General features: G+C 41.8%; 1 protein-coding gene across 4 annotated transcripts in view; it reads right to left on the reverse strand.

Annotated features, from left to right (window-relative positions):
• The window catches only part of LOC126997358 (GATOR complex protein WDR24-like), a 55,842-nt gene that overhangs the window by 18,292 nt on the left and 16,103 nt on the right, over positions 1-21,447 (reverse strand). For all 4 annotated transcript variants that reach the window (XM_050858426.1, XM_050858425.1, XM_050858424.1 and 1 more), the window contains exons 3-8: positions 12,371-12,486; positions 10,360-10,466; positions 2,721-2,937; positions 2,205-2,308; positions 1,474-1,618; positions 563-729 (exon numbers count right to left, since the gene is read on the reverse strand). In XM_050858426.1, the coding sequence (XP_050714383.1) occupies positions 563-729; positions 1,474-1,618; positions 2,205-2,308; positions 2,721-2,937; positions 10,360-10,466; positions 12,371-12,486 (856 nt within the window). The remainder of the gene's footprint in view (positions 1-562; positions 730-1,473; positions 1,619-2,204; positions 2,309-2,720; positions 2,938-10,359; positions 10,467-12,370; positions 12,487-21,447) is intronic.

Here is a 21,447-nt window from a genome sequence, read left to right on the forward strand (position 1 = left end):
TGCCAACACCACCACTCCTTGCCTATCTCTCTCTCTCTCTCTCTCTCTCTCTCTCTCTCTCTCTCACACACACACACACACACGTACACACATACATTGTCTGTGATGACAAAGGAGTATCTGGCAGCTCTCTGACTGATGATAACAGAGTTGTATTTGCTGATAATTTCTCGACATTCTTCCTCCTCTACACAATCATCTGCTTTCTCTATTTCTTTCCCCCTTGCCTCTTTCTCCCCTTTCTTTATTTCACTTTTTTTTTTTTATTTCGCGTTGACGCAATTTATATTATGCATAGCAGGTATATGTTGACTCGTCGTGTATGCTGCTTTGCAAATACGGGATACATGTAATGAGGGCTTTCAGCAGCATAATATACGGAGGCGACAAGCAGATACATGCCGGCTCAGGTTTCCCGCGCGCGGCCGTGCACGCCGTATATCAGCCAGGCGGGCTTTTTGAACATCCGGCGCGAAGGGGTTAACTTTACCTTACATTCATCATTTTCTTTTTTACAAAAGTTCAATAAAAGTTTCCTTTCTTTGTCATTCTACTGAGTCACCTGAAGATAGGCATCAGTTTGGCCAGACTTCCCATGGGCTCTGAGTCATCCTTGCTACGAACAGCATTGGAAACGTTGCCGAAGACGCTGACGTCGAGGGCAGCAGGGTTGACCTCTTCCATGGGGCGGGAGGCATCTTGGAAGGCATGGTGGATCAATGTGCAGTCCTGGGGAGGTAGTTTTCCTTTATTATCATCACTATTATTATCTTACCCTCATACATTCTAAATTCTTATTTTGATGAATACCAAAAAACACTTGTAGGGTATTAGCTTATTGGCACAACAAATATGATACCAATAGCTGCAATAACTGGGACTTGGTTCAATACACAAAGAGACAGAGGAAAAATAAGGTCCAAAACAAAGGCTACGTACCCCTCTTCCTCATGCATCTCCTCCCTTTTTTTCCTCTATTTCATCACAGACTCTGGCTTCATTATAATCTTATTCCTGTTGATATTGATTATGTTATCTTCTCTTGATTTTTCTACTTTCCAGTCAGTTTTCTGTGCCACAATTGTAGCCTGAGATGGGGACTCTAAGCCCTGGGAAACCCTCTGAGGATGAGAGTCCATTTTGCATATTGGGGGGTTCTTATCCCATGTTGGATTTGCTTGAAAATGTTTTATCTTGAACAGATCTAGTACTCATGTACTTTGAGATAGTGGTGGTATAGCATTGTGTTTCTCTCTATGTTGGGGGGACATCTCTTGAAGGGGTCTTAAATCTGCAGCTACCCAATAGGCAGATTGACAGAGTAGCTGGAGTTCTTACTCTTTAGCCCTAGTAGGCTACTCTGTAACTTCTCTCTGGATGTCAAGTTGGCATTTTTTGCATGTAGAAAAGGAATTAAATACCGATGGATTTTACACACCACTTATAACTACTGGATTTTGTTGCTTTAATTACCTTGCCTACAGAGAGGAGGCTATTGGGGTCTGAGCGCCAGCAGATGCCTGTGGTGAGGTTCTTGTGCTCATTGAAGGCAGCCAATGGGATGTAGGGACGGCAGATATCCCATACATTGATGCTGCAGTCCCACAACAAAGCTGAGCTAGGGGGAAGAAAAATCAATGGTTTGAAGAAAATACAATGAGAAAGGTAACACCATATACAAGAAATATCTCGGAGGAAGATGTAAAACCTAAAAGATCAAGTGATAAGAGAGTCCTTTGGTAGGGAGTTTAATAGATGTTGCTACAGATGAAGATGTAGAGGAGCATTACAGTGCTCTAAAAAAACAACCTACTGAGTGCCAATGCTTCAGTATGTGGTTGACCCAGCAAGGTAAAAGGTGAACTGGTGCTGGAATGAAAAAATAAAAACTGCAGTGAAAGAAAAGAGTAAGTTTAAGGGGTTTCCAAAATCCACGATATACAGGACAAACTTTCCCTTTTTCAATATTGTCACGTGTTTTGGTAAAATGGCTGTGGTGTCTGAGTAATATGGAGTTGCTATGAGTGACCTATGAAGGGATACACTCCTTGTTTGAAATACCAGCATTTAAATGTATCAGTATTTCAGCAACAGGACAATTTTGAGAAGTTCCCTCTTACACATTCTAAAACATCTTCCTTTTTAACCAAAGCAGCTTTCCTTTCAAAACACTGTACTCCTGCCTTTTCTTCTTTTCTACTGACCTGGCAATGTGGTATTTAGTGTTGGGCCTCCACTTGACCCGGCCCACAGACGCAATAGTTTGTATGGTATTGCAAACAGTTGGGTTCTCATTTAGGTCCCACACCTGCCAAGGAGAAGATAGATGAAAGATAAGATGTATGTGTTACTGAAAGTGAGGAAATACTGATTGACTATTGAGAAAAAAATAATGTTATGTACTTTGGATAGTCACTTGAGCATGCTTCCACACAGCTACCCTCTGTTAGTCCATTGTTTTTGTCTTCACTCCTTTTGCACTATTTTTCTTATTATTTTGATGTTTTTTTTTCTTTAGATTTCGCTAATGAATGTAATCACAATAGGTTTCCTTAGTTTCTCATTTATAGTCTTTTCACACACCAAGCAATCCTCTCTCGTTTCTAAGGTTTCAAAACTTTCCACTCTCGTTTTGTGAAGAGTTGTTCTTAGCATGTAGCTATGCATTCTTCTTACAACCTGTTATACTCTACCTCTACCCTTCCTTTCTTCATTCTCACCTTGATAGTTTTGTCTCGTCCAGCTGTAGCAATCCAGGTTTTTACTTCTGGGTGCCAGTCCAGAGCAAAGATGGGTCCACCATGGGCTGTGAACTGTTTCTCCACACGGTCTGGCCGGCGCATGTCCCACAGCTGCACATTGCCACTTTCAGAAACAGCACAAAAGTGGATGGGATTGTGTGGGTTGAACTGCAAGTCCCTCACACTCTCTGCATTGCTACAGAAGGAGGGAAAAAGCATGAGGGAAACCTAAATTTAATAAGAAAAGGACATTTGCAATATTGTAGTGAAGTCTGTTTGGGGTGTAATGGGTAATGTGCAGTTAAAGGCATGGCTTCTTAAAATAAAACTCATCAGTATACATACCATATGTTAGTAATGTGAAACCAATACTTTGGGAGCTGCTGTAACCATGTGGTCTCTTTTTTATGGGAAAAAAAAAAAAAAAAAAAATCTTTACAGTATCAGCCTAGATATCTTTATCTCTGCCACTCTGTCCTGTGGTGGCAACTTCCTCCACGGAAGCGGCCGTGGCAGAGTCCAATTTTTCGTGTTTTCTAGCTCGGAGTCTCTGATGCTTATAATATAGTTTAGAGAAAAATACTATTTATCATGCTGTTCTTTGCTCCCATACTCAAACTTTTTCCTTCTATAATTCTCTCCAGAGCACCAATTAATTATCTGTTTGCCTTTCATTACATTTCCCTCTCTCTCCTTCCATGGCCCATACTTACACAAAACTGTCCCTAAATATTTTAATTTAGCCGCTTCCTCAATCTTCTCTTACTTCAAATATTCCATTTTAGTTTCTGCCATACCTCTGTATGGTGTATGTATTCACCACAGACTGATCATGAGTTGGACTCGCAATTGCCAGCAAGTACCCTTCCAATTAGAGCAAGGCTCATTAATCAATCGGCAGGTACTGCCAGGACCTCACACACCACAACCCATCCCCGTTGCTCAAGGGGGGATGTTAACTACTCCTACTCAGCGGTAAAAACCTGGCTTAAGTGTGTGTGTGTGTGTGTGTGTATTTACCTAGTTGTAATTTTACAGGACCTGGGCTTACGCTCGTGTGGTCCCGTCTCCGTATCTATAATTATCCAACTTTTCCTTGAAGCTCTGCACACTCTTCGCCGATACTATTTCTTCACTTAATCTGTTCCAAACCTCTATATTTCTTTGTGGGAAGCTATATTTCTTTATGTCTCTTGAGCATCTTCCCTTCCTCAACTTTTTACTATGTCCTCTAGTATTCCTGCTCTTAGTAGCAATTTCTCGTTATCTACTTCTTCCATTTTACTCAATAGCCTATATATTTGTATTAGGTCTCCTCTTTCTCTTCTTTGTTCCAGTGTTGGCAAGTCCATTTCCTTTAGTCTCTCTTCATATGTCAGTCCCTCCAGTTCTGGAAACATTTTTGTTGCCATCCTCTGTATTCTTTCTAGTTTTACTATGTGTTTCTTCATATGTGGAGACCACACTGTTTCCGCGTATTCTAGTTTAGGTCTGATCATAGTAGTTATTAATTTTTTCATCATTTCTTTGTCCATGTAGTGGAATGCTATGCCTATATTTCTCACCATGTTATATGTATCACCGAAGATCCGATTTATATGACTTTCTGGTTGCATATAATCTTGCATTATTACTCCCAGGTCTCTCTCTTCATTTACTTTCTTTAATATTTCACCATCTCCCATTTTATATGTCCATTTTGGTCTTTCTACACTTTTTCCCATTTCCATAACATGACATTTCTTCACGTTGAATTTCATCTCCCATTTCTGACTCCATTTCCAAATCTTGTTTAGGTCTTCTTGCAGCTCCTTGCAGTCTTCACTGTTTCTTATATGTCTTTGCAGTTTAGCATCATCTGCAAACAGGCTCATGTAGCTGTTTATTCCCTCTGACATATCATTAATATAGACTAGGAAGAGTACTGGTGCTAAAACCGACCCCTGAGGCACTCCACTTTCCACCGCTCTCCATTCCGATCTAGTGTCCTTAACCACGGTTCTCATCTCTCTTCCTCTTAAGTAGCTTTCCATCCAGCACTTCATTTTCCCTCTCAATCCTCCTTTATTTTCTAGTGTGTGTGTGTGTGTGTGTGTGTGTGTGTGTGGGGGGGGGGGGGGGCTTGAACCTCTATGTGTGTGTATCCTATTTGTAGTATACAAGGCCTGAGCTCAAGCTCAGACCGTCCTGTCTCCTATCTATATTTGTCCAACTTTTCATCATATTATGGACACTGCCTGATTCAATGTCATTGCTTAGTCTATTCCATGTACCCACACTCCTGTATAGAAATCTGAACTTCTTTACGTCTTTCAAACACGTCCCCTTTCTCAATTTCTTGCTGTGTCCTCTTAGCTGCCTCCTCCCTTCCATCTCGATTAAATAATTTCTATTCAACACACCCATTCCACTTGTATTTCTGTACAATGCTATCAGGTCTCCTCTTTCTTTTCTTTCTTCCAGTGTTGGTAAGCCCAGTTCTTCTAACCTAGTCTTGTATGACAGCTTTGATAGTTCTGGTACCATCTTAGTTGCAATCCTTTGTATCCTTTCAAGTTTCCTTATAACCTTTTTTCCAGTGTGGTGGCCAAATGATTGCTGCATACTCTAACCTTGGTCTAATAAATGTTGTTATTATTCATCATGTCCCTGTCAAAGTAGTGAAATGCCACTCTAATGTTTTGCAGCAGACTATATGTTTCTCCAAATATCTTATCTATATGCTTCTCAGGTGTCAGTGTGTCTTGTATTATAATTCTTATGTCTTTTTCTTCCTTCACGGTGTCAATGATTATCCCTCCCATCTTATACACTCCACATGGTCTATTTTTATGCTTGCCCATTTTCACTGTGTGACATTTCTCTTCATTAAACTCCATTTCCCATCCTTTACTCCATTCATATACTTCATTTAAATCTTCCTGCAGCTTATAACAACCATCATCGTCTCTTATTTTTCTAAGCAGTTTGGCATCATCTGCAAACATGTTCATATAACTCTTTCATTTTTCTGGCATATTATTTATGTATACGAAAAACATTATTGGCGTTAACACTGATCCCTGTGGCACTCCACTTGTGACCTTTCTCCAATCTGATTGTTCATCTTTTAACATGGTTCTCATTCCTGTTAGGCAATTTTTCATCCATTCTGTCATTTTTTACCCTAATCCTCCTCTAAGTTCTAGTTTCCACAACAATCTTTTAAGTGGAACTTTATTGAATGCCTTTTTAAGTCCAAAAATATGCAGTCTGCCCATCCGTCTTTCTTCTGTACTGTATCTATTACTCTTGAATAAAACCATATTAGATTTGTGACATAAGATTTACCTTGTCTGAATCCAAATTAGGATAGGATAGGATACGGTAGGCAGTGGCTGAGTGGTAGCGTGCTGGGCCCACATTCATCAAGTGATGGACGACGCGAGTTCGAATCCCCACGCTACCACCAAGGATTTTTCAGTCACCGCCGAGTGGCTTAAAACTACCCACATGCTGTCCTGAAGACCACCCATCAACCCGGACTATAGAGGAAACCGTCCAAGTGAATCAAGAAGGAGTTCCGGGAGGCAGCATGAGCCAAGAGAAGATGGCGCCACTATAAACACTTGCCTGCGCCATGACTGGCTGGGGTCAAATACCATCCAGGCCCCTCAAGCAAGCCTACCGGCACTATAGGCTTAGGCGTAAAAAAATAAATAAATAAATAAATAAAAAATAAATAAATAAAAAAATAAATAAAAACTTTCATTTATTATCTTCTCTCTTAACCCCTTCGTTACTGACTCTGTGATACCCGCACTTTCCACCCCCCTCCTCCCACACCGAGTTTTTTGTGCGCTTCTCCTAATTTCATGGGGGTAGTTTATATTTATCCTTACACCCATATTTAGTTATTTATGTATTTTTTTTTCACGTGTTCTGATAGATTTTGTTCACGACATGTATACTATTTAATTCAAAAGTTGTTGTATGTTATTTCCTATGCAGAGAAGCAGACACAAGATGGTAAGTGCTTCAATAGAATTACAGAAAAAAATATATCGAACACGAAAAAAAAAGTTTTATTTACCTAGTAATCTGGCAGAGATCCATTGGTGTTAAGTTGCTACTTAGTAGATCTAAGTTTGGTGAGAGAGTGCGAGGCAGGGAGGATGCACTCTGAGGCAGGTGCACCTTGACCAGCGTATGTTCTACTGGGAGTGCCATGCCTCGTCACTACTCGCCTCACTCTCATTCTCTGGCAAATAGTCTTCATCCGAGTCACTTATGAAGCCTTCTGTTTGAGTTTCATTATCATATGACCCTTGTAAGTCACCTTCAAGGGTCATATCACGCTCAGAATCACTATAGGACAGAGAAAAAGATGCCATGGCACGATATGTGTCAATCACACACTGCCCCCAGTCTTCACATCGCACCCCTCAAGCCAACGTCCCAAACGTCCTTGAAAAACAAGGTGCCAACTAGTCAATTTGTCACTACGTCATAAAATCATACAAACCGAAAAAATGAAGTCCTGTGTATCGTCAATGAGCAATGACGTACGCATGTACTTCACAGTGGAACTATGTATAAATGGTTCAAAATTCAAAAGTTGCAGCATGACAATATATAGACGCTGCTCAGAAAAGAACTTGTTTTTCCAAGCAGAGACTATATTGCCATACTTCCCCCCATATAAGATGCACCTATAATGGAAAGGCAGCAGGAATTGATGGAATCACAGCAGAAATGTTGAAGTGTGGAGGAGATGTAGTTACTAAATGAATGGTCAAGATATGTGAAGTGGCATGGGAGGGGGTGGTGGTGCTAGCAGACTGGACAAAAGCCATCATTATCTTAATTTACGAGGGAAGGGTAGGAGAAGGGAGTGTGGGAGCTATAGAGGTATAAGTCTCCTGAGTATACCCGGAAAGGCATATGGAAAAGTCATAATATAGAGGGTGCAAAGACTTACAGAAGAGAAAATCAGTGAAGAACAAGGAGGCTTTAGGAAGGGAAGGGGATGTGTGGATCAGATATTTGCTTTCAGGATGGTAGTGGGAAAAATAATAGCAAAAGGAAAGAAACTATACGCTGCCTTCATGGATATAGAAAAAGCTTATGACAGAGTCGATTGGATGGCATTGTGGGACGTTTTAAAGATATATGGTGTGGGAGGAAAACTGCTTAATGCAATAAAGTCTTTATGAGGATGCATCTGCATGCGTCAAAATTAGTGGAGAACAAGTGAACATTTTGTAAAAGTGGGCTTAAGGCAGGGTTGTGCCATGTCACTATGGTTGTTCAATATTTATATGGATGGTGTATGAGAGAAATGAAGGGCAAAGTTGGGGAGGTTGAAGTAAAAATGTGCGCTGAGGGAAGGAAGTGGGTACTGAATTCAATCTTATTTGCTGATGACACAATGCTCATTGCAGAAAATGAAAGTGACTTAAAAAATTTGGTCAGTGTTTTTGATAGTGTAGGCAAAAGGAGACAGCTGAAAGTAAATGTTAACAAAAGTAAAGTGATGGTTTGTGAACGGAGTAGAAGTGAGGTTGTGGATTTTGTATGCCCATATAGAGTGGGAATTGAATGTGAAAAAGAATGCAAAATAATTTTGAATGGGGAAGAAATGGAGGAAGTCAATGAGTTTAAGTATCTTGGATCAGTTATGTGTAAGCATGGTGGTATAGAATGAGAGGCAAGAGAAAAGGCATTGCAAGGAAGAAGGGTGGTAGGGTCTTTGGGACATATCATGGATGGCAGAAGTGTGAGCATGGAGGTAAAGAGGGATTTGAGAAATACAATAATAGTAGTATTATAGTACCAACCCTCACATTTGCAAGTAAAACGTGGGCCTGGAATGAAAGTCAGAGGTCTAGAGTGCAAGCAGTGGAAATGAGTTATTTTAGGAGTGCTTGTGGTGTGAGTAGAATGGATGGAATGAGTAATGAAAGTGTGTATGAGCGTTTTGGAATGTGTCACGTGTGTGAAGGGAAGAAGTGTGGAGTGGTCGAAGAAGTGAAGTGACAGACTTTAAAGTGGTTTAGTCACATGGAGCGAATGGAGGAGAATAAGATGACCAGGAGGGTGTATGTGAGTGAGATAGAGGGAGGGAATGCTAGAGGACAACCTCCAGTGAAATGGAGAGATAGGGTGCAGGAGTACATTAGGGAGAGGAGTGAAAGATCCTTGAGAAAGTTTGAGCAGGCAAAGAGGGAGTGTATGAATAGAGATGGAAACTATTCTGCCGTGGCCATCCCCTGGTGGGAGTTCCTAGGAGCAGGCGTCGATGAAATGATGATGATGTCTCCAGTCTTCTCATTCGCGACCACAGTCTCGGGGTTGACATTTGGCCTGGTGAGAAACCGTGAAGGGCCTCTCCTCCTTCAGCTTCAAATATTTCTTCTTCATATCTCTTCGCCACTTTCTGCCCAGGCAAGTTCGGCTTCGGCACTTTTCACTCGCATTGGCACTTTTTTCTTCATTTTTTTCCTGTCTATTATTACTCTTGGGAGACAGAACCTACCCGACAGCCCTATCCCCAGGCCCTGACCCCACAAGTACAGGTAAATCCGTCGTATTTCCTGGTCAATAGGCAGAGTGTATTGGTGGCAGTGTTTTCGTTCCAACAGCTGGGCTCGGTGTGTGTGTGTGTGTGTGTGTGTGTGTGTATTTACCTAGTTGTAGTTTTACAGGGCCTGTGTGTGTGTGTGTGTGTGTGTGTGTATTGACCTAGTTATAGCTATACAGGTAACTCTCGATTTACGCGAGTATTGTGTCCTTGAGGAGGTCGCGTAAATCAAAAACAATGTAAATCAAACAAGAGGTAGGTTTCTATCGAAAAATAAATATTCACTTCATTCAGGAGAGAGAGAGAGAGAGAGAGAGAGAGAGAGAGAGAGAGAGAGAGAGAGAGAGAGAGAGAGAGAGAGAGAGAGAGAGAGAGAGAGAGAGAGAGAGAGAGAGAGAGAGAGAGAGAGAGAGAGAGAGAGAGAGAGAGAGAGAGAGAGAGAGAGAGAGAGAGAGAGAGAGAATATTCATATCACCGAGATATCCACTCAGGCACTCAGTCTCAGCCTCATTCGTGTGAGGAAGAAATGAGGAACACCATGAGCGACTGGCTAGTATTGGTACCGGTACCAAGCAGTCTGGTACCGGTACTATACCGTATAGCTGTTACCGTTAGTATTGGAACTGGTACCGGTAGCTGCCCACCCCTATTGTTGAGTAGCATGGCAGCGTGGGTACTGTATTGTTGTTCAAGTGGCGCGCGGGAAGAACTGAGCTCAGCTGTGTGGCCGTGGCGCCGTGTGAGTCCAGTTGCGTGAGACATCTGGTAGCAACTCCATAAAATATCGCATATAAGTGAAAAAACGTGTAAATTAAACATTTATTTGGATTTTGAACCCGTGTTATTTAAAAAACGCGTAAACCAAACTCGCGTAAATCGAGAGTTACCTGTAGTCTGTTTCATTCCATCTGTTCACTCATGAACGTAGTTGCCTCCTCCATTCCATCTCGATTAAATCATTTTTATCCAATATGTCCATTCCACTTGTGTTCCTGTACAATATATGTGTGTGTGTGTGTGTGTGTGTGTGTGTGTGTGTGTGTGTGATCACTATACCTGGTGTAGGTCTGTGTGGCTTCTCGGCGTCGTAGGTCAAAGAGTTTCATGAACCCATCAAGGGAACCTGAGATCAGCAAATGAGCCTCAGAGGGGTGGAAGCTAACCTGGAAGGAAAGGAAACATGAAACTGGATTGGCTGCCAAGAGGGAGAATGAGGGAAAGTGAAGGAGAGAAACCTTGAGGGGTGAATGGTTAGGGAAGTACATAGTTATGATCTGAAGGGAAAAAAATGACATGAACATTTAAGCAAAGTAATAAGATGATTACAAATGAGGCTCTTTTAAACCCATAGTCTTCCCCACCTCAATTCCTTATCTCAACTTTTTTATTTATACAGTCAAATCTCACCATCCACAAATTTACCATCCATGGATTTGAACATTTGCGGGATAGCCTGTGGATATTATTAACCCTTTCACGCACCATGACATGATTTGCGTCAAAACGGAATCGTCTACATCTGAGCTTTTAACTTGAATTGCGTCAAATTATTTTTTTAAATTCGCCAAAAAATAAAGTAGGTTTCAGAATTGCGTCAAAATTTTTTGCGTCAAAGATCCAAGCTAGACCTATAAAATAAACTAATCGTCAACTCTCCTGCCGTTGGATTTGAAGTGATGATTGTCTGTGACCTAGTTGCTTCTCAGCAGGCAGCCTGTGAGCGCAGACTGCCTTCCCTTTAAATTGTGTCTGGAGCCTGGTAAGCCTGGATTACAGTTGTCAGACGAAATTGGTGAAATTTATTCTTACTTCCGATGTAAAGTGATTGTGCCATGATACAATATTGTGTTTTGTATTTGCAGGGACCAGTAACTGTTACTATTAGAAAATATGGCAAAGAAATTATCAAATGAAGAGATTTTGAGACCCATTTGTACAGAGCATGATGATGATTCTCAGGAAAGTGATGGAAAAAGTGAAAAAAAACTCCAGCAGAGGGTGTTAGGGAGAGACCCATAGTGGTAGTTATTATGATTATTATTGCGCCTGGCGAAGTTCTTTCAGACAGCAAATAGGTGCAGAATAGTCATGTTTGTTATTATTATCAAAACTCTATTCCAGCCAAAATTGACTTCTATTTTGACTGCCTTGACCTGCCCATTGTGTTTTGTTTGCTGCCCTTCAGCTGTTTCTTCTACTGGAGAGAACAGAATAGATAGAAAAAATATAGTTTTCCTCCATTTTCTCAAGGACTACTGGTCGTATAAAAATTCCAATGATAGCGTTGGAGTCCTCATAAAAATCCCCTTTTATTGGCATATAAATCACATAAAGTCGACTCAGGAAGTTTTAAGCTAGGAGGTGGTGAACTTAAGCATTTCTTATTTATCTTTAATCAATGTTTTTTTTTGGAGTCAGTAAACTTCGTTATTTATTTGCATTTTTTGATATTATTTTTTTTCATAAGGCAGAATAATCTCTTCCAAAACCAACGATATATAATAATGCCAGGAAAAAAGAATACTCATGGGTGAAATCGATAACATGATAAAAGTTTTCACTGCACAGTCAGGCCATTCCGCAAGGCACCTTAGGGAGTCCCAGACGGATGTCGCAATGGAAAGAGAAACTTATTAAACTTTTGGTGCGTGAAAAGGTTATGTTAAGGGTTCGGGAATGCACGGCTTTTCTTGAGTACTTTTGTGGCCAGCCAAAGCACTTATGATTCACCACACACCCTGCCGCCACCCCACAAACCATCACACTTGCAGTTATAATGGTTGCTGTATGTATGTATCTATCAATAGATATCTGCAGATCCTCAACATCAGCATGCATGTCTGTTAGCTAACCTTAGTGGATGTTGAGGTTTGACTGTATAGTGAAAACATTCTTACAGTTTCTTGGTTACTTTCAGATGTATTCCAGTTCCAGTGAATATTCTTCTGTTTGAATTACTGGAATCTTACTGGAGTATTTAACTTTTGCAATGGTTTATTTATTTTCCCTTTAGCAAGTCTAATAATGCCAAGTGAGTATGGGCCTACCAGGTGAGTTGACAGCCTACCTTTTGTACAGTGCGGCTATGGTCGTTAAAGACACAGTCCAGTTTGGAGCGGGAGGCCTTGTTGAGGTTCCATGTGACCACTGCCCCATTTGTAGAGGCTGTTGCCAACACTGTGTCTGTTGGGGCAAGTAAAGACTTCAGAAATATTTGCCAATTCATGGGCATGGTGCACCCTTCTAATAATTACTCTAACCAGAAATTAAATGACTCTGTAAAACTGAGCAGAGCTATAAAACTGAGATGAGTTACTAAATTGAGCATAATTAAATACGAGGTGTCGCCTTCTGCAGGCGTCTTATCGCCACAACCACATATGTACAGAATGGGCGACAATGACAGGTGATGCGTCAGCCGTGCACCATGCATAAGACTTTTCAGGCACTGATCAGGAGGTGGGAGTGTTGGCATCCAGATGGACCTTTATTTTACGTCACGAGATGAGACTTCCCATCTAGATGGACCCTTATTTTGCCACACTTGAACATTCGGACAAGTCATCCCCGGTTCTTCAAATATTATCCAGCCTCATCCCTAACCATTCCCAAGCCTTACCACATAAGTCAGGTGAGGGTTTTGCATACAATCATAAGCACACTGTTAACAATAATAGTGAAATGTTTCTAATAATTTTTAATTTCATGATGATCATACCTTCAGCTCCTTTTTTATGTGTCACACATCAACTTTCTTTTGTATGAATGCATGATAATGATAGTCTTCAGTATTAACAGATTACTTAACAATACATTTTAGAGATGACATGTGCATTTTCTTTTATGACTAATAAATCAGAATGGAAGAAAAAGTAAGTAAGTATGATTTTTTTTTTTTTAAACAAAAGAGACAGCTCAAGGGCACACAAAAAAAGGACACACACACACACACACACACACACACACACACACACACACAAAAAAAAAAAAAAAAAAAAATCCCACTACTCGCTGCTCTTGTAAAGAGTCGATAGAGGGGTCAATTTCGGGAGGAGAGGTGTCCCGATGCCCTCCTCTTGAAAGAGTTCAAGTCGTAGGCAGGAGGAAATACAGATGAAGGAAGATTGTTCCAGAGTTTACCAGTGTAAGGGATGAAAGAGTGAAGATGCTGGTTAACTTGTGCGTAAGGGATTTGGATAGTACAGGGATGAGCATAAGTAGAAAGTCGTGTGCAGTGGGGCTGTGGGAGAGGGGGAGGCATGCAGTTAGCAAGTTCAGAAGAGCAGTCAGCGTGAAAATAACGACAGAAGATAGATAGAGAGGCAACATGGCAGCGGAAATTAAGAGGTAAAAGACCATCAGTAAGAGGAGAGCTGATGAGATGAAGAGCCTTAGACTCCACTCTGTCTGATAGAGCTGTGTGAGTGGAGCCCTCCCACACATGAGAGGCATACTCCATACAAGGGTAGACAAGGCCCCTGTATATGGATAGCAACTGTGCGGGGGAGAAGAACTGGTGGAGACAATACAGAATGCCCAACCTCGAGGAAGCTGATTTGGTGAGAGAGGAGATGTGAAGTTTCCAGTTAAGATTTTAGGTTAAGGATAGACCGACGATGTTAAGTGTTGAAGATGATGACAGCTGAGTGTTGTCGAGGAATAGGGGATAGGTGTTTGGAAGATTGTGTCGAGTTGATAGGTGGAGAAATTGGGTTTTTGAGGCACTGAACACAAGGTTCCTTTTACCCAAATCGGAAATGATAGCAAGGTCTGAGGTTAAGCGTTCTGCAGCCTCCAGTCTGGAGTCATGTAATTCCTGATGAGAGGGTCTTCTATTAAAAGAAGTTGAATAATGCAGAGTGGAGTTATCAGTGTATGAGTGGATAGGACAGTTTGTTATGGAAAGATCATTGATGAATAACAGGAAGAGAGTGGGTGATAGAACAGAGCCCTGTGGAACACCACTGTTGATAGGTTTAGGGGAAGAACAGTGACCCTCTACCACAGCAGAGATAGAACGGCTGGAAAGGAAACAGGAGATAAAGGAACAGAGAGGAGGATAGAATCTGAAAGAGGGCAGTTTAGAAAGCAAATACTTGTGCCAGACTCTATCAAAGGCTTTCGATATGTCTAGCGCAACAGAGAAAGTTTCACCAAAATGGCTAAAAGAGGATGACCAAGAATCAGTTAAGAGAGCAAGAAGATCACCAGTAGAACGCCCCTTACGGAACCCATACTGGCGATCAGATAGAAGGTTAGAGGTGGAAAGGTGCTTTTGAATCTTCCGGTTAAGGACCGATTCAAAAGCTTTAGATAGACAGGAAAGTAAAGCTATTAGGCGGTAGTTTTTTTTCTTTTTTTTACAGCTAAGGAGACAGTTCCAGGGCGAAAAAAAAAAAAAAAAAAAAAAAGCCCGCTACTTACTGCTCCTGAATAGAGGTCAAAGGAGTGTCCAAAAAGAGAGGTCAATTTCGGGAGGAGAGGTTCAAGTCGTAGGCAGAAGGAAATACGGATGAAGGAAGATTGTTCCAGAGTTTACCAGCGTGAGGGATGAAAGAGTGAAGATGCTGGTTGACTTTTGCATAAGGGGTTTGGACAGTATAGGGATGAGCATGAGTAGAAAGTCGTGTGCAGCGGGGCCGTGGGAGGGGGGGAGGCATGCAGTTAGCAAGTTCAGAAGAGCAGTCAGCATAAAAATATTGATAGAAGATAGAAAGAGAGGCAGCATGGCGGCGGAATTCGAGAGGTAGAAGACTATCAGTATGAGGAGGAGAGCTGATGAGACGAAGAGCCTTTGACTCCACTTTGTCAAGGAAAGGTGTGTGAGTGGACCCTCCCCACACATGAGATGCATACTCCATACGAGGGCAGACAAGGCCCCTGTAAATGGATAGCAACTGTGTGGGGGAGAAGAACTGGCAGAGACAGTACAGAACGCCCAGCCTCGAGGAAGCTGATGTAGTAAGAGATGAGACATGAAGTTTCTAGTTGAGATTTTGAGTTAAGGATAGACCGAGGATGTTTAGTGTTGAAGAAGGTGATAGCTGAGTGTTGTCAAAGAATAGGGGATAGTTGTTTGGAAGATTGTGTCAAGTGGATAGGTGGAGAAACTGTGTTTTTGAGGCATTGAAGGACACCAGGTTCCTCTTGCCCCAATCAGAAATAATAGTAAGGTCTGAGGCTAAGCATTCTGTTGCCTCCAGCCTTGAATTGTTAAGTTCCTGTAGGGTGGGTCTTCTATTAAAAGAAGTTGAGTAATGCAGAGTGGAGTCATCGGCGTAAGAATGGATAGGACAGTTCGTTTTGGAAAGATCATCAATGAACAACAGAAAGAGAGTGGGAGATAGGACAGAACCCTGTGGGACACCACTGTTAATAGGTTTAGGGGAAGAACAGTGACCATCTACCACAGCAGAAATAGAACGGTCAGAAAGGAAACTGGAGATAAAGGTACAGAGAGAAAGATATAAACCATAGGAGGGTAGTTTGGAAAGCAAAGATTTGTGCCAGACCCTATCAAAAGCTTTTGATATGTCCAGTGCAATAGCAAAGATTTCACTGAAACGGCTAAGAGAGGATAACCAAGAGTCAGTTAGGAAGACAAGGAGATCACCAGTAGAACGCCCCTTGCGGAACCCATACTGGTGATCAGATAGAAGGTCAGAAGTGGAAAGGTGCTTTTGAATCTTTCGGTTAAGGATTGATTCAAAAGCTTTAGACAGACAAGAAAGTAAAGCTATAAGATGGTAGTTTGAGGGATTGGAACGGTCACCCTTCTTAGGCACAGGCTGTATGAAGGCATACTTCCAGCAGGAAGGAAAGGTAGATGTTGACAGGCAGAGGCAAAAGAGTTTGACCAGGCAGGGTGACAGCACGGAGGCACAGTTTTTAAGGACAATAGGAGGCACTCCATCAGGTCCATAAGCCTTCTGAGGATTGAGGACAGAGAGGGCATAGAAAACATCATTTTGAAGAATCTTTATAACAGGCATAAAAGAGTCATAGGGGGGATGAGTAGGAGGAATATGCCCAGAATCGTCCAGAGTGGAGTTTTTAGAAAAAGTTTGAGAGAAGAGTTCAGCCTTAGAGACAGATGAGACGTCAGTGTTGCCATCAGGACTGAGGAGTGGAGGGAAAGATGAAGAAGTGAAGTTGGAGGAGATGTTTTTGGCTAGATGCCAGAAGTCATGGGAAGAGTTAGAGAAAGCAAGGTTTTGGCATTTTCTATTAATGAAAGAGTTTTTGGTTAGTTGGAGAATAGATTTGGCACGATTCCAGGCAGAAATGTAAAGTTCATAGTAAGCATTAGTTTGAAGGCTCTGGTACCTTTTGTGAGCTGCCTCTCTATCATTGACAGCACGAGAACAAGCATGATTAAACCAAGGCTGTTTAGCGTGAGGAGTAGAGAAAGTATGTGGAATGTATGCCTCCATTCCAGAGACAATCACCTCTGTGATGTGCTCAGCACACACAGAGGGGTCTGGCTCCTGGAAGCAATAATCATTCCACAGGAAATCGGAAAAGTACATCCTCAGGTCGTCCCACCGAGCTGAAGCAAAATGCCAGAAGCATCGCCTCTTCGGTGGGTCCAGAGGGTGTACAGGAGCGATAGGACAGGATACAGAAATAAGGTTGTGATCGGAGGAGCCCAATGGAGAGAACAGTTTGACAGAGTAAGCAGAAGGGTTTGAGGTAAGGAAGAGGTCTAGAATGTTGGGCCTGTCTCCAAGACGGTCGGGAATACGTGTAGGGTGCTGGACCAACTGCTCTAGATCGTTGAGGATAGCAAAGTTGTAGGCTTTTTCACCAGGCTGGTCAGTGAAGGAGGATGAAAGCCAAAGCTGGATTTCCCAAGATGGAGATTTCAGTGAAGGGAGAGAGGATCAAGATGTGCTCCACTTTGGAGTTCAAAGTAGTCAAAGAATTTTACATAGTTAGTAGAGTTAGGTGAGAGATAAACAGCACAGATGTATTTAGTAACAGAATGACAGTGAAGTCTTAGCCAGATGGTGGAAAATTATGAAGAATCAAGGTTGTGGGTACGAGAGCAAGTGATGTCGTTGTGCACGTAGGCGCAACATTCAGCTTTGGATTGAAATTAAGGATAGAGATAGTAGGAGGGAACAGAGTAGAGATTGCTGTCAGTAGCCTCAGAAACCTGTGTTTCAGTGAGGAAGAGAAGGTGAGGTTTAGAGGAAGAGAGATGGTGTTCCACAGAATGAAAATTAGAACGAAGACCGCGAATGTTGCAAAAATTGAGAAGAAAGAGGTTCGAGGAGTTATCAAGACACCTCTCGGGTCGGCAGCCAGAAGGGGAGTCCTCCCTGGGGGAATTTGTGGTCCCCCCCAGGTGGGGACTCCGAGGAAAGGTGAAGGTGCGCCATTTTGAAATTTGAATTTTGGGAAAAGGTGTGTATGTTGTGTGAATGTAGTGTGGTGTGGATAAAGAGAGGATCTGTCTTTAGAGAGCATGCTGAACTACTCTCCGGTGTTGGTGAGACAATAGGGAAACGGTTAGTGAGGACATGGGAAGGGTCTTTGGAGGGCTTCAGCTCCCTTCTCACTTCCCATATATACCTCTCCGGGAGTGGCTTGCGCCTGTTCGGTAGGTGTCTTCCTACCTACTCCAGCCAGTGGGATTGGAACGGTCACCCTTCTTAGGCACAGGCTGTACGAAGGCGTACTTCCAGCAGGAGGGAAAGGTAGATGTTGATAGGCAGAGGTGAAAGAGTTTGACCAGGCAGGGTGTCAGCACGGAAGCACAGTTTTTAAGGACAATAGGAGGCACTCCATCAGGTCCATAAGCCTTCTGAGAGTTGAGGCCAGAGAGGGCATAGAAAACATCATTCTTAAGAGTCGTAATAACAGGCAAGAAGGAGTCAGAGGGGGGATAAGTAGGAGAAATATGCCCGGAATCATCCAGAGTGGAGTTGTTACAGAAAGTTTGAGTGAAGAGTTCAGCCTTAGAGATAGATGAGACAGCAGTGCTGCCGTCTGGGTTAAGAAGAGACGGGAAAGAGGAAAAAGTGAAATTGGAGGAGATATTTTTGGCTAAGTGCCAGAAGTCTCTGGAAGAATTAGAGAAAGCAAGGTGTTGACATTTGCTATGGACAAAGGAGTTTTTGGTAAGTCAAAGAATAGCTTTGGCATGATTCCGGGCGGAAATGTAAAGATCATGGTTAGCGGGAGTTTGAAGGCTCTGGTATCTTTTGTGAGCTGCCTCTCTATCTTTGACAGCACGAGAACAAGCGTGATTAAACCAAGGCTTTTAAGGATGGGGAGTAGAGAAAGGATGTGGAATGTATGCCTCCATTCCAGAATCACCTCTGTGATGCGCTGGGCACACACAGAGGGGTCTCTATCCTGGAAGCAGTAATCATTCCACGGGATGACAGGAATGACTCCAGTTCTGTAATCTTATACACGAGTATTGTCCCGTGACACACAGGGAGCTTCTTAAACAGTGCATAATAAGCCTATGGTCTGATCCAGGGTTGGCAAAAACCAATGGTTAAAAAAAAAAAAAAAAAAAAAAAAATTTTTGGTTTAAACCATTTTTTTTTAGTTCAAACCACATAGATTTTTTGTTCAGTATTTTTATTCCAGTAATTCTATCCGTATATACATAAATGAGTTTGAAAAAGAATTACGTATAGATAAATTTAGAGATGGATTTAGCAATATATTCATTTGATCTTCATACAATCTATAAAAGAGGCAAAATGCAGCTTCTCTAACATGCTTTTTAATTGCAATGTTAAAGACTAGTAAAACATGAAAGACTTCTTCTAATTTTCCAGTAGTATGCTACAAAAACAGTTGTAAAAAAAGAGAGAGAGAGAGAGAGAGAGAGAGAGAGAGAGAGAGAGAGAGAGAGAGAGAGAGAGAGAGAGAGAGAGAGAGAGAGAGAGAGAGAGAGAGAGAGAGAGAGAGAGAGAGAGAGAGAGAGAGAGAGAGAGAGAGAGAGAGAGAGAGAGAGAGAGAGAGAGAGAGAGAGAAGGGGGGGGGGGGGATTCCTGGCTATATCCCGCACTGCATACTGCCACTGCATCTGCATCGTGCTCCCTGGAGTTAGGGGCGCTGTTATGATGACTCAGAACAACAATGGCCATCTTAGCATACACAGACTGTACGTATGTACAATGTACAGTCCACAGACGCCAGTGTCACCATGCAACATGGACAGCATGCATCTAATATCTACTGTGCTAGAACCTAAGTAATACTTATTCTGAGTTATTAATGAGAATAGAGTCACTAGGACTGAAAATCATTAGAATAGTGGTCCTGGCAATTATTCAGGCGACGATTACCATTGCAGCTTCCAGGACAGTGCCCCCCCCTTCGGTGATGACTGCATTCACGATGCCCCTCCTACAATACCTAGTCACACTGTACCTTGCTGCTACAGTAATACACTACCGGTACACAACACTATCACTTTGCACCTTGCTCCCAACCGCAGCTCGCAGCTCTGAATGACTAGAATCGTGAGCTACTCTTTCCCCTCTGGAAATTTAGTTTTATGCCTTACCTCATTTGGCATAATTTTTGGTATATTCAGGGGTGTTTTTAATATTATTTCATATATATTCATAATAAGGTGCTGGAAGTCAAAGACGTTGAGCAGATTCTATAATATATCTAGTGAATAAAACATCAGAAAAAAAACATTATAAACATCAGATGAGGGTATCGTTCCTCTTGGTACCGTTTCAGGACCTAAAGTTCCTGATCACCACAAAATGCGTATTGTTCGTGTTCGGTTACTAGTCTGTGGGTCTGTGCGGGAAAGGAGAAAGTGGCCTCCGCTGCCCAGCAGTGCCCAGGATTGTATGCTACTTTACAAGGACTTACGCTATCCCAGCTGTGTTATTGTGTCTTACAAGTGGACTTAAGTATCAGAGTGTGCTAGGATCCGTTCCTAACCTGCAGTAAAGGCTACGAGTCGCAAAAACTTGGTAATATTTGTGACGTGTTCCTCGGAGGCATCGACGAATATGGCGGAAACGCTGCGGCATAGCATTTTTATGTGCTTATAAAGACCCTGAGAAGCCATTTTAACATGATTTTAGGAGTAAATAAAGCTGTTCGTATCATATTCTCCCCTCACAGTGTGGCATCATAGAAAGGAAGCCAGAAATCTTTAAAATGTGCTGATAGGAGTCGGTTTCTGAGTCAAAGAACTCCTCTGCATCCTTGTAATCTACTGCTACACACATTAGTTACAGGGGCGTCGGTGATGCGATGGTGTGGAATGTGGAGGGAGTGGATAGTGCTTGATTGGAAACAAGATATGAAAGACCAAAATTGTGTTTTAACTAAGTGAGGGAGGCCGCTGTGAGGGACGCGCAAGTTTGGCAAGAAAACGGGTCCTATGTAACGGGTCTTGGCTTGTAACTCCCAAGAAAAGGCTAAGATAATACGCATTTGAAGGATGTTAAAGTCTTAAAAGTGTTGAAATAATGCAACGTGTGCATGTGACTACCATTCCAGTGCTTGAACAGTGCCATACAGCGAAGGTGATGTGAGGGTGAGTGGGAGGATAAGATGATGCCCTAAAGAATCTTTTTTAAACAATTTATCTGCTGTTTAGTGAAGTGGCAAATATATATATATATATATATATATATATATATATATATATATATATATATATATATATATATATATATATATATATATATATATATATATATACATATAATGTAGCAAAATTATGTTTTCAGTTACTTTGAAGTTACAGCATTTGAATAGAGATTTGAGTTTACCAACTGACGTTTTCATCCTGGTGTTAGTAAAATGACTGTGCATAATATAAAAAATTTAAAACCACACATAATTAAAACCACAATACCTGATGAAACTAAAAAAGATTCGCAAAAAACACTGGTTTTATTGATGGGTTTTTGGTTTACACCAGGGGTGTCAAACTCATGGCCCGCGGGATAGTCATAAATAGCCCACGGTATCACGGTAACTTCAATCTTGTCAATGTATTTTCTACCCTTGTTGGCCCCCATGACGGCACTTCAGAGTATGAATTGGCCCTTGAAGGGTTTTGAGTTTGACACCCCTGGTTTAAACTGCCAACCCTGCTGTACATAATTAAAATCTTACATATAGTTAAAACCACAATACTGA

Source organism: Eriocheir sinensis, chromosome 12, assembly GCF_024679095.1.
Source record: "Eriocheir sinensis breed Jianghai 21 chromosome 12, ASM2467909v1, whole genome shotgun sequence".
NCBI classification, from domain to species: Eukaryota; Metazoa; Arthropoda; class Malacostraca; order Decapoda; family Varunidae; genus Eriocheir; species Eriocheir sinensis.